The sequence below is a fragment of the Anguilla anguilla genome, chromosome 2, assembly GCF_013347855.1.
Source record: "Anguilla anguilla isolate fAngAng1 chromosome 2, fAngAng1.pri, whole genome shotgun sequence".
In the NCBI taxonomy this organism is placed as follows: domain Eukaryota; kingdom Metazoa; phylum Chordata; class Actinopteri; order Anguilliformes; family Anguillidae; genus Anguilla; species Anguilla anguilla.
In genome coordinates, this window is record NC_049202.1 from 18,349,247 (window position 1) to 18,362,043 (window position 12,797).

General features: G+C 47.8%; 1 protein-coding gene across 1 annotated transcript in view; it reads left to right on the plus strand.

The window, feature by feature from the left end:
- sema4gb (sema domain, immunoglobulin domain (Ig), transmembrane domain (TM) and short cytoplasmic domain, (semaphorin) 4Gb) overlaps positions 1-12,797 on the plus strand; it is a 48,591-nt gene that overhangs the window by 26,811 nt on the left and 8,983 nt on the right. The window contains exons 3-9 of the mRNA XM_035405132.1: positions 4,287-4,438; positions 4,803-4,865; positions 5,486-5,584; positions 6,020-6,113; positions 6,769-6,882; positions 7,121-7,275; positions 11,159-11,334. Coding sequence (XP_035261023.1) covers positions 4,287-4,438; positions 4,803-4,865; positions 5,486-5,584; positions 6,020-6,113; positions 6,769-6,882; positions 7,121-7,275; positions 11,159-11,334 — 853 coding nt within the window. The remainder of the gene's footprint in view (positions 1-4,286; positions 4,439-4,802; positions 4,866-5,485; positions 5,585-6,019; positions 6,114-6,768; positions 6,883-7,120; positions 7,276-11,158; positions 11,335-12,797) is intronic.

The following is a 12,797-nucleotide window of genomic DNA, read 5'->3' on the forward strand; positions in this document are numbered from 1 at the left end:
ATGTGAACATTTTTGAGGTGTGTTTTGTGATTAAATATAAATCTGATTAAATGAAATACAAAGTACCTTTAGCTTTGAAAATGCCTGAAAAAAAAATATTTTATGTGAAGGAGGTGGGAACAATATTGATGGTGGTTGTTATTATGTTAAGCCTGCTGGCAAACCCCCGAGCACCTTCCCACACAGTTTATCATGGTGTCATTTTCTGGTGTTTTAAAGCCACAAAATATATCACACTTTATGGTATATTGGTGACAACATTCAGATATGTATTGTAAATCAAGCTTATGTTGTGTGCTGACCGGTTAGCTATGCTACTGTATGTGCTGGCTTCCTCCTCCCAGGTAATATTCTGGTTAATAAGCTTAGCATGTGGAGGTACAACTAAACCTGACACTAATTCGCTAGCTGGTGAAGTGCATCTGGTGCTATCAGGCCTATTGAAGCTGCTTTCACCTGGCAAGAATCAAGCTCTGTGCTCAGTACCAAGTAGGGCGGTGACTACACATGAGAAGAATTGAGTACCGCCAACTGTTGAAACTTGACATCATTCATCCAGGAAACTTGTTGGTTCAGAGAACTGTAACAAGCAGTGATAGTAGCATGTTGCCTGCGGTATATGGCTAAATTGTGAACTCGCTTTGTGAAACCAAGAATCCTTAGTTTATTCTGAAGTGTTCTTCCATTTTTACATCTGCCTGCTTCATACAAAGCTGTGATGTGATTGGCAGCACTGCGAAAAGTCAGCTTCAAACAAGGTCAAAGTTCAAACAATTTTAAATTTGAGGCAACTCGGCATTCATTTTGAGCTGTTCGTTCCGCCAGCCTGTGTGTTGCTGCCAAGTCAGGCATCAGCACTCCCTCCATAGGAAATGAATGGTGTGATGTTGTGTTGAGCATTTTGACGCTGATCTTGTGCAAGCTACACAAGCTGTCCAGCTGATGGAATGTTCGTTTGAACCATTCAACTGCCATTGTTTCCTGGCAACAGCAGCTTGTGAGCTGTGTTTGGGGAACTTATCACACCTTTGGATGCAATGTCTACCCTTGAGTGTGCCACCAGCCACAGTACCCCCAAAGTCACATGGCTGTGGATTCCAGGGAAAAGGGAATACCTGGAGAGGGATAAAGGGTGTCTAAAAAGAGGGTGACTGTTTCTCGCAAGCAGAACCCATCTGGTTTACAAGCACACCCCCCAGGAGCAGACTACTTTCTCAGAATAAAAAGGTATGAAAAAGTGCCTCAAAAGGTACAAACTCTTATCATTTTGCTGGTGCCCTATAGGTTCATAAAATTGTATCCCCAACCAACAATGCATTCAGGGTACATTTAGGAAATTTGTTCCATAAAGAACAGAAGTGTACCTCCACTGTACCTTTAGGGATATGTTCAGTGATAAATGGTCCTGTTCCTCTCTAATCTGATCCAGAGGGCAGTGTGTACCCCTCATTGAGAGAGCAGCAGTGGGCGTGACTTACCGTACTGTAATGTTACTGTGGTCTCCGCCTGCAGTCTCTCTCCTGGCCAATCACGGTGCACTCAGTAGTGGAGACATGGGGAAATGCCAGCCTGTCCTCTCAGTGGAAGTCCCAGCGAGGCTGAGGTTATGTGCCGGCTGGCCGGTTGTTGGGAAGACTGTAAGTGTCTGTGTGTGTGTGTGTGTGTGTGTATGACTGGAGGACGCATGCTCCTGCTAAAGGGGAGACATTGGGATGCTTGTGTGTGTGTGCGTGTGTGTGTGTGTGTGTGTGTGTTGGCTGGGGAGAGGGGGGGTGTGGCAGGAGTTATGTACCAGCTGGCTGGTCTTACGGGGAAGAATGTGGGGAGTGTGTGTCTCTATTTGTGTGTATGTTTTAGGGGGGTTGGGTGACAGTTGGATTCGGGGAATCTTCCCTGAGAGTTGCCCCAGTACTGCCAGCTCACATTTTTTTGAGCCTACATATCCCTAGCCCCCCTGCCCCCTTCTGTCAGCAAACAAACAGGGACAGCCCATCATGACCATGTCCTTCTGCATGTGGAGACTTGTCTGGCACAAACCTCAGTGAGATATCCTTTTTGAAAAATAAAAGGGAGTTGAATTTGTTCAGGGCTCTGTTAAATGCAGTGTTGAACATTCAGTTGGACTCTGAGGCACCCCAAAGGAACGCCTTCACTCTTTTGCCCTTAGTTTGTGTAAACAGGTCTTTTTTCCCATTGTAAAGACTGTTAATATTTAACCCTTTGAAGAGCTGTTTTAAAAAAAATGTTTTTTCAGAATTTTAAGTCATTGTTCTAGAAGTCCATTGCTTTCAGTTACCAGCTGTGATTCTTACATCAGCATTAGAATATCCATTTAAGAACTAATCATATATTTGTGACCGTACACCTTAAATGGTTAAGCACCAGCCTGGAGCCATCTAAAACAGGGTGGGTGTGAGATGTGGAGAAAATGGTGGAGAGAGGTGAGATGTAGACAAATATGGCTCTTAAATATTTATGTTTGGTGGAGCTGACGTCGGTCTTTGCTCTTTGTTCTTGCATTTTTTGAATTTGCAGTTGTTGTTTGCTTTCTTGTGCTTGGGACAGCTATAGTACAATGGCACTTGTGTGGATAACATCCGAGAAAATGCAGTACAGTGGAGTATGCTGCAATTGCTCATGTTTAGTGTATTGGCCATAGTATAATGGGAGTTATGACATAATGGCAGGAATGTAGTATATTGACACTGTGTGTTATAATAGTCTGATATAATGACTAGAGTGCAGTGCATTGGTATGAGTGTGATATAAGAACAGCAAATAATATAATGGTATGATCTAGTGGCAAGTGTGTGGTGCAATGGCTGCAGTGTGGTATAACTGCAGTAAATGACACAGGAGTGTGGTGTGATGGTAGGGTGTGGTAGAGTATTATCGGTATGGCACAGCATCAGTGGTAAGCAAAGCAGCTTTGACTATTTCTCATGCGATGTGCTGAATCAGGAGCTGGCGCCCGTGGGGAGGTGAAACAAGAGCAACTGCTGAGCCAGTTCAGTGAATGACCTCCAGAGGGAGGTTGGGAGGGAGGGCAATAAAGAGAGAGGGAGAGATGGAGGGATGCAAAAAGAGAGGGCAATATAAAAGGATCCAGAGATAGAAAATGAGGGGAAAAAAGCAATAAAGAGAAGAGGGAAAAAATGGATAGAAAGGCAGAAAGGAGAGAGAGGAGGAAAGAAAAGGAGAACGAGAGGGAGAGAGGGATGGCGAGAGAGATGAGTCAGCAGGTTTCCTGGGAGACTTTAATAGTTGCTCATTCTCACCACCCTCGTGTGATGTAGCCATGGGACCGACTCCCAGTTCCTGATAATGAGATAACTTTTATGTTGTGCTCCCATTGATTTATCGTCCCGGGACGCTCGGTTATTACCAGCGCTGCAGACAGGCTGCTCCCCTTCAGAACTCATTTAGCGCCGCGCTTATATAAAAAAGAAACTGGCTAACGTCCTCCTGGCCAGCAGGATTGAGGAGAGGCATGCCATCAAGGAAAGGGGGCGTGGTCTGCCAATGCCAGAGGCTTTCGAGTGTTCCATCAAGGCAAATGGGCATGTGCAGTTAATTAGCCAATGGAAATCAGCGAGTGGCAGAAATCTGCTTCGGTGTGGCGCTCGTTAATGTGCTCTTGTGTTGTAAATTGTGCTCTTCCTCCGCCTGCTCTCCCTCTGCCACGGCATGGTTTCACACGTTACGTGAATGATGTCATTAAGTGCATCCTTGTGAAGGACAGTCTAAGCGCAGGCAAGGCTGCAGGGTAGTTACACATGCAAGAGAACACACACCCACGCATACGCGTACATGCGCACACACACATGCAAATATGCACACTACATCAGGTTGTGGGAAATTCTGGTCCTGGAGGGCCAGTGTGTATGCAGGTTTTTGTTTCCACTAATTACCCTGGCTAAATGAGCTAATTGGCTGTATACAAACACTGGTTTCTTCGTAGATTAGATTGCAGTACATGGGGACACAAGAACAGGCTTCAGCTGTCATTTATGTGCTTACCTAGAAATGTAGCTAAAATGTCAGATGACATAGATATTAGGGCTAATTGAGCAATTAAGGCCAGAAGTTGACATGAAAACCAGAAACTGATGTGGCCCTTGATGCCCACTTTTGCTCTACATACATGCTCACACAAACATACACGTGCCTACAAACACACGCGTGTGCTGACGCATGTGTTTGTGAAGAAACGTTCTGCCCATGCGCAGAGCAGAGGAGAGGAGAGGAGAGGTTTCTGACGTCCTGCTGTTTTTCGGGTGTTCCAGGGCTGCTGGGCTGTCGGCGTTTCAGCGGCGGAGCTCTGAACTACAGCACCCTGCTGCTGGAGGACGGCGCGGGCGTCCTGTACGTGGGGGCCAGGGGCGCGGTCTTCGCCCTGGACGCCAGCGACATCGCCGCCCCCGGCAACAACCTGACCGTGAGTCCGCTCAACTCCCCGGGGCGAGGCCGGTTTTTTTGAGTTCACGTCGGTTCAGACGGAGGCCCGGCGCTGGGCGGGCCGGTTTGCATGTGCCGTGGAACCTTCCGGGCTGTTTACTCAAGGGCTGCTAAACCAGTGCTGTTAACTTAGAAGGGTTAGCGAACATGGCGGGAGTGTGTAGTTTCAACCCTGTCTGTTGCCCTTGACAACACTTTTACTGCATTCTGGACTTTATATGTGGTGAGTGGAGGGAGGAGGGGGGTCATTAACAGAAAGGTCGTGAAGAGGCTGACTGGCAGCGGCTGCCCTCCTCTCTCTCTGCCTGTAATGGGTCTCCTTTGATGCCTTTTGTCCTTTTCAGATTGAGTGGGAGGCGTCGGCAGAGCAGAAGAGGCAGTGCTTAAACAAAGGGAAGGACAATCAGGTACAGGTGCCTCCCGGGGAGGGTCTCCTTTTCCCTCCGCCCTGTCTTTCCCTGTCACACTCCATCCACCACACTCCACCCAACATGCCCCACCATTATAGCTATGTGCTGTTCAGGTGCTGTGCTTACACTGCTGTGGTAAGCTGAATTTACAAACTATGTTGGGACATGCTGTAGTGGTACACAATATCTGATGTTTGGCCAAAAGCATTGCCAATTCTAGTGCTGATGCAGGTGTTTCTGGAAGTTTCATGTACATGTTTTAAGTGACTGTTTTAAGTGACTGGGCTGTTGGATACTGGCCACTCCTCACTACAAATTGAGAGCCCCCTCCATGCACTCCAGATTTTAAAATGAGATTTAAGCAGCGATGGAATTTGAGGACAAACCCCTGTGCTGAGTTTCATCCACCTGACTCAAGCACTTTTTCAGCTCAGAAGGATACCTCCACAATTGCATGCCCCATGGGCAGCTGGAAATATGCACATCTGCAAAAATGATGAACCGTCACCGATTCTCTGCATGGTTTTAATGGCTCGCACGGATGGGTTCATCCAGTGTTTGCACGGCGTGCTTTATCTCACACTGCATCCCCAGTGACCCGTGTCTTATTTGAACAGACCCAGTGCTACAATCACATCAGATTTCTCCAGAGGTACAACGAGACGCACTTGTACGTCTGTGGAACGCACGCCTTCAGACCCCTCTGTGCCTACATAGTAAGGACTTTTGTTATTATGTTTTGACTTGAAAGATTATACGTTTCGTACATGCATGTGCATAATGCCAAGCAAGGGTCTCAGAGGATTTTTGCATTTTTCTTCTGTCGCAAAAAGAAAATAAAACTTCGTATTAAATCCAAGTGTGAAAGAGATCAAATAAATGAAAGTCATAAGCTGTAGTAGTGTGCGTGTGTGTGTGTGTGCGTGCGTGTGTGTGTGTAATTAAACAGTACATGTTTGTTATTGTAAAGTGATGCTTTACAATAACAAACATGCTGTGAATAGCTGGTTTTTCTGGATGCTCAGGGTTGATTTGCAACGGTAGCTCGACGGTTGAGGACTGACTTAGCGCTAAGCTTGTCCTCTGAACTCCTCACGCATCCTCCTCTCCCCTCTCTGCTCATGCGTCCCCTTCTCTGCCCTCCTCTCCAGGATGCAGAGCACTTCAGGTTCTCCTCTGCTTTTGAGGAGGGGCGGGAGAAGTGCCCCTACGACCCGGCCAAGGGCTACACTGGACTCCTCGTAGGTGGGTCCCGCTGTCTGTGCTGTATTCATGAGTGGCTCCCGGCTGTGGCAGTTAAAGCTGGCCCTGGCATTGAAAGCCTCATTAAAAGGCTTTTTAATGCCTCCCCACTAGTTATTATGACAGAGCGGCTCTCTCACAGTTTAAGCTGCTCTCAGCTTCACGAGGCTGTCAAACGACTGGAGGCAATAAGTGGGCACTGATATAAAAATTTGGGTGCGAGGTTTGTCATTTTGAATGTGTGTACACACAGGCAGTGAGATTGAGCGTGCCTGTGTAGGTGCAAATGATATGTGTGCGCGCCGTTGGGCGTGTATCCAGTCAGCATATATGCATGAATGAGTGCATGTGTGTGTGTGTGCAAGTGTGTGTGTACGTGTGTGTGAGAGAGAGAGTGTGTGTGTGTGTGTGTGTGTGTGTGTGTGTGTATGCACGCATCTGTATGTGTCACACAGACAGCTTGCAGAGTGCTGAGGAAAGCACTTGTGCTAGAGCTGTGGTAAAATTAGGAAGTGGGTCAGTGAGATGATGCGTTTAGACGTGTGCGTGCGTGTGTGTGTACTTTTGTGGCTGATATTTGGGTTACTCCAGTCTTGATGACATCACGGTGTCTGGGTGCCCTAGCGTAACACACAGAACCCCCTCTCTCCGGTCCCAGATGGTGAGATGTACACAGCCTCCCAGTACGAGTTTCGCAGCTCACCCGACATTCGACGTAACATCCCGTACCCCATTGTGAAGACAGAGGAGGCGCCTACCCGCTGGCTGCTTGGTGAGAACAGACATCCATAACGGGGTCACAATTGTGTTTTGGTATGGGGAAAGTGGGTATGCTTCATAACAAAGAATATTATAGGACTGTGCTAATTCACTGCAATGTAGAGACCACAGGCTTACACTTGACCCACTATGGCTTTAACAAGAGCTAGCACCCCACAATCGCCAGATGATTATAGAGTTCCCAGGTCCATACCAAAATAGTGTACACTGTGTGTGCTGTATGGTTACAGAGGCTGATTTTGTGGGGTCAACACTGGTGAGAGAGAGCATAAACAGCTCGATTGGGGACGATGACAAGATCTACTTCTTCTTCACCGAGAAGAGCCAGGAGTCAACGCCGTACTTCAGCCAGACCAAGGTGGCCAGAGTGGCTCGGGTTTGCAAGGTAAAGATGACCCCCCCCCCCTTCCCTGGAGGTCGGGGGGAGTGATGCGATGGCTAATTCTGCACAGAATCAGTAGAACCCTTAAGTTCACCCATAGATATGATGATCATGCTGCTATGTTGTGCTATGTTGTTTCCCATTATGTGAATCTTTCTATCGGTTTCTGTATTTGATTTTTATTGTTTGAACAGACAAGACATTCATAACAGAGAAATAATCAAGAAAATCAGCATAAAGCACCCAAGACACAGCTGAATCACATATAAGTATAAATACCTGAAAAGACATCTATGCAGAACAGAGGTAATGTTAATCCGTCAATACTGACACTATCCTGACAGTTTATACAGATATGTAATCTATACATACCATCTAGGTAGTGCAAGTCACTATCTGTCAGGTACAAGGGAGGAGCTTCCGTATTTTGTGTGTCTTTCTATCTGATCTATATAACTGTAGGGCAACTTGTCTCTACATGGCTCACAGTCGTAGGTGAATGTTATCAGGATTTTGAAGGAAGGCTTTTGCACCAGCTCCGTCCTGTAGCCCTGCCTCCTGCCCCTCCCAGTGATTGCTGGTTTCTGTTACAACCAGTCTCTCAACCAATTAAGCTTGTCGAAAAACATGTGATCAAGTTCCTCTGTAATGTTTCCTGTTGACTCTTTTGAACGCACTGTTGGTTTGGCTCCTTGCATTTGCATCCGTCCGTCTATAATGTAATCAATGAGGAAATGTAACCTAATATTGCATACCACAAAATGTGAAAGCATTTTATAATCTGATTTATTACTGTATATCCAGTGATTTAAAGATTGAGAATGTATACTTACAGTATAGATACTTATAGCACTTATGGCATGCATTTGATATTTATGACATACCATTGCCTTCAGAGAATAAATGATCCCCTTTTAGATGTTAAAAGCATTTAAGGAAGACCAATGAAGAGCCTGTTACAATTCAGCGGTTGCATTAATGGTTGTAATAAACCCAGCATGCACACTGGGGCTCCAGGGCCAAGCTTGTACAACCCTGAGACAGAACACAGACTCTGGGATTGTGGGTATGAACTCAGAAGGAACATAAAAATGAACTCAGGGTCAGTGTCCTCTCTACTCAAGCTGGTTTCTCTCTGAATTCCAGGCTGCTCACTGTTACTAGGCAGATTAGACATTCCCTCTCCATCATCCAGACCGCGCACTCTGCTTCTACTCTTAAATCTGTCATTTCATTGGGGCAAAGGGGACCAATCAGGATCAAGCCTTCCTAGTCTAAAAAAAAAACATGCCCGGAAACCATTTGCTGGAAATTCAGATTTTTTCATTGAGTTCCTCTGAGGGTGATTTTTATCGCAATAATTTCTGTCAGTTCCACTGAGGATTCATCTGCGCTTGAACGAGGTCACGCCGCTCACTTGCACTTGACTGGTCCGTAAACAACCGAAACTGGGCCGCGGCAGCAGGCTCAGAATCCAGCGCTGTCGAGCGTCTACTCTCCCGCGACGGCGGCTGCTAGCGCATGGACAGGAGGTCCATGAAACGCACGGCCCGAATTAATGAGAACAATTGGAGGCCTGGCTGCTTGGCAGTGCCCTCTCCTCACCTTCATCTGTCTTTCACCCTCGCCACCCCTCCGCCTCCCAGCCCCCGTCCACCGGCGCTGCCTCGCCACCCCCCCCCCCGTCCCGTCCTGCTGTCTCTCTCCCCCGCCCGCCGCCCCCGTCTCGCCCAGAGGTGTGTGTGCCCAGCTGGCCGTAGGTGGCGCTCCGTGGGCCCGGCTCACGCTTCACTGATCTCCTGGCTCGCTTCTGTGGGCTATACCCGTGCCAGGCTGAGGCAGCTGAGGCGGGCGGGCGCACGTTTGCCAAAACGCCTAGGCGGCGCGGGCGGCATTAGCCGCGCTCCGCCAATGGCGCCCCCCCCCCCCTGACCCGTCCCGTTACAGCCCCCGATCGGGGCTTTCCATCAAACCGGTCGTGTTTTCATGAGTCCGGCACGCCTGAGACGAGCTTGTTTCTTCAGCATCATCTTCATCTTCTTCTTCCCGCCTGCTCTCACTAGGGCGCTGTATTAAACGGGGGAAGCGATTAATCTTCAAGCGGTGATGTTCGAATGAAAAATTATTGTAAGGCGGCGAAGGTGTGACTGATGGTGGGATTTGAAGACTGGGAGGAATATTCATCACTGTGCAGACTGTGCGTGTCCTTCAGGGCGTTAAAAATTGACTGTGTGGGGTGTTTTGGGTAAAGGCAAAACCATACAGAAATAGAGCTGAATGCTGTTTGCTGCACTTCATTGTGCTGCAGTGCGACACAGTATTGGGGGAGATTTTTGGGGGATTAATAGATTGAAACTTAGATACAGCTTCTCAAGGCAACCAGCAATTACGAGAGACATAAATTAAGAAAAGTGCCTGGCCCTGCAGCGGAACAAAGAAGAAGGAGAAAGAAAGTTTGCTTCCGAATTAAGTGTGCCACTTCTCCTGGTGTTTCAAATCTTTAAACCAGACTTAAGCTGCAGCTCTGCTGACTGAACAGTCATTATAATGAAAGTTCAAAACAATGCACTGCGTGCGTGTGTGTGTGTGTGTTTGTGTGGGTGGGTGTGGTCTGTGTATGTGTGTATGTGTGTGTGTGGGTGTGCCTGTGTGTTTGCGTGGACGTGTCTGTGTTTGTGTTGGTGGGTGTAGGCTGTGTGTATGTGTGTGCGTGTGTGTGCAAATGTGTTGAGTGTGTGTGGGTGTGCGTGTGTTCGTGTGGATGTGTGTGTGTTTCTGTGGGTAGGTGTGGGCTGTGTGTATGTGTGTGCGTGTGTGTGTGTGAATGTGTTGAGTGTGTGTGGGTGTGCGTGTGTTTGTGTGGATGTATGTGTGTTTCTGTGGGTAGGTGTGGGCTGTGTGTATGCATGTGTGTTTGTGTGTGTGTATGTTTAGGAGAATGGGATGAGGGGAAAGGTATTCTGTCATATAGAATTAAGTCTGAAATCTGGAAAAAAAACTCAGCTGTGTCTTGGGTGCTTTTGCAGAAACATTCATCACCATTTCTAAACTGTGTCAGCTCTCTCTTGCTCTCGCTCGCTCTCTTTCTCTCTCTCTCTCTCACTCACTCTCTGTCTCACACACACACACACACACACAGATACACACACAGATACACACGCAGAGAAGACACACAAACACACACACACGCTCACACTGATTGAAACTCATTTATGGAGCACTTGATATTTAGAATCTCTCAGCAGGCCTTGGTGGCCTATCAGGCCATGTGGCCGACTGTCAGCAGAATGCATTTGATCTGCACTGAGAGATTGATAAACTAATAACAAGCTATGCTGTAGCCTCATTATCAAAATGGCAGTGGTCTGATTGCCTTCTCAGGATTAATCTCCCTTATAGGTTCATTGGTGTTTGTATGATCTAGCCTCCAATATCACCCAATTAAAAACGCATTTCAGTTTTTTTCTGTCTATAAGTCCTGCTCTGTAACAATTAATGGAATCAGTATAAGGAGGGCTTACACTTGTCCTCACTATGGAGATTTGCAGTTATGATATCCCTACCATTCTGTGGTAACATACATTGTACTATATACAGTATGTATATAAGTATATGAAGAATGGAGACATTTGCTTTTTTCACCTCTTTTTAACTGAGATTTTAATCTCAGATTTATCTCAGATTTTATTTTGAGCAGCCAGTTTTATGACTTTGTCTCAAGAGAGTGCAAACAGGCTCTCTATAGATGAGCATATACTGAGGCAGAATTCTAAGTTGTCACTTTGAAAAGATTTAAAAAGCAGTGGTCATATTAGCACTAGGAAGGATGGTGTGTCTACGGTATCTCTCTCCATAGCATCATCCCCTCCTTGTCATTCTCCTGCAGAGCGACTGGGGGGGCCAGAGGACGCTCCAGAGGAAGTGGACGTCCTTCCTGAAGGCCCGGTTGGTCTGCTCCGTCCCCGACTACGACTTCCACCTGAACGTGCTGCGCAGCGTGTTCGTGGTGGAGGGCCAGAGCCCGCAGAACACCGTCTTCTACGGAGTCTTTGGCCTGGAATGGTGAGGTCACGGGGGAGGGCGAGGGTTAATGTAAGGCAAATGCCTACTGCGGCAGTTCCACATAATAGCTCCGAGCTGGAAGTTACTGGAGCTGCTTAGTTCTTTCTGTAGAGATGAGGGGGTGTGGTGGAGTTTAGTGATGACATGAGGGTGGGGGCCAGGGGGTGTAAAGACATTTGCATAATTGCCATGGACAGCTTGGAGCAAGGTAGCAATTGGCCGGAGAACCCTTTTAGTTGAGAATTATGCTGCATCTCTGAAAAATCTTTTGAACCTGAAAAAGATGAGATTGTTGAGAAGAGTTTTAAACTCATAACATGTCTTTCCAAATACTCCCGTACCTAACAAAGACCAGGTGATGGATCATGGCTGAATTAAATCGTGTTGCGTAAGATATTCTTTCACATGCTCACCCACACGCACACATACAGACTGCACACATTTCTAGCTAACCTTTCACAGAAGGCTTTTGCAACAGGCGTGCCTTTGATGACCTCATCGTAATATTAAAAGCCGGTTGCTGGAAGAGTCACTTCAGAGCATCGATCGGATCGGTTTTATTCAACACTCTGATCCATTCAGACATAGGAGGTGTCTTATCCACTCAGCTTGACATGTTTTCAAAAGCTCTTTAGCCCCCCGGCTGCCTGCCTGCCCACACAGAGAGCAGTCGCTCCAGTCCCATAATGCATTGCACCACTGCAGAGAGGGGGCCGTGTGAGGAGAGGTGGGTTGGGAAATGTGATGGTCGGCAGTGGTGAAGGACCTGGGTTTGCATCCTGGGCTTTGCAGGTACAAGCCCACAGGAGGGGCACTGGACCACTGAGCAAGGAGCTTGACCGGAACCTCTGAGTGCTTGGATGTCTGATTTAATCATACGGAGAAATGTCCACTGTGTAAGTCACCCTTAATAAGAGGTGCTGGACTGCTGAGCAAGTAACTGTAATTCAATGCAGGGGGAGGATGAGAATAAGCTAATGTTGGCGGCCCAGCCTTCCGACCCGTCTATCCGCCTCGCACAGTTTGCCGCTAATATTCTCTGCCCTGCCGTGTAATAGCGCCTCAAACGGCAGTCTTCTGGCAGTCGTTCAGCCCCTTAATCCGATGGGAGAGATGCGCTCTTTGTTGGAGCGGGCTGGCTTGTAATTAGCAGATCCGGGTAGCGCTCGCGGCTGGGGCCGTAGTCTGCCGCGCTTCTCTCCTCTCCTCTCCGTGTCGGGGAAAATTAAAAGGGAGGTGGAATCAAAGGCGTGCCGACGCTCTGCCCAAAAGCGCGGTCGGTCCGGCTTCTCCCGCCCAGCCGCGCGGCTGCCTGCGTGGCGGCGGTAAGAGGATTAGGCCCCCGGCGGTGGTGTGGCCATCCCTCTGCCTGACGTCATCCCCCAGGCCCCCTTGAGTGCCTGTTTCAGACAGAGGCTCTTGAAAGATGTGTGCAGCCCACTTTATGCAGAATTGGGCGCTAA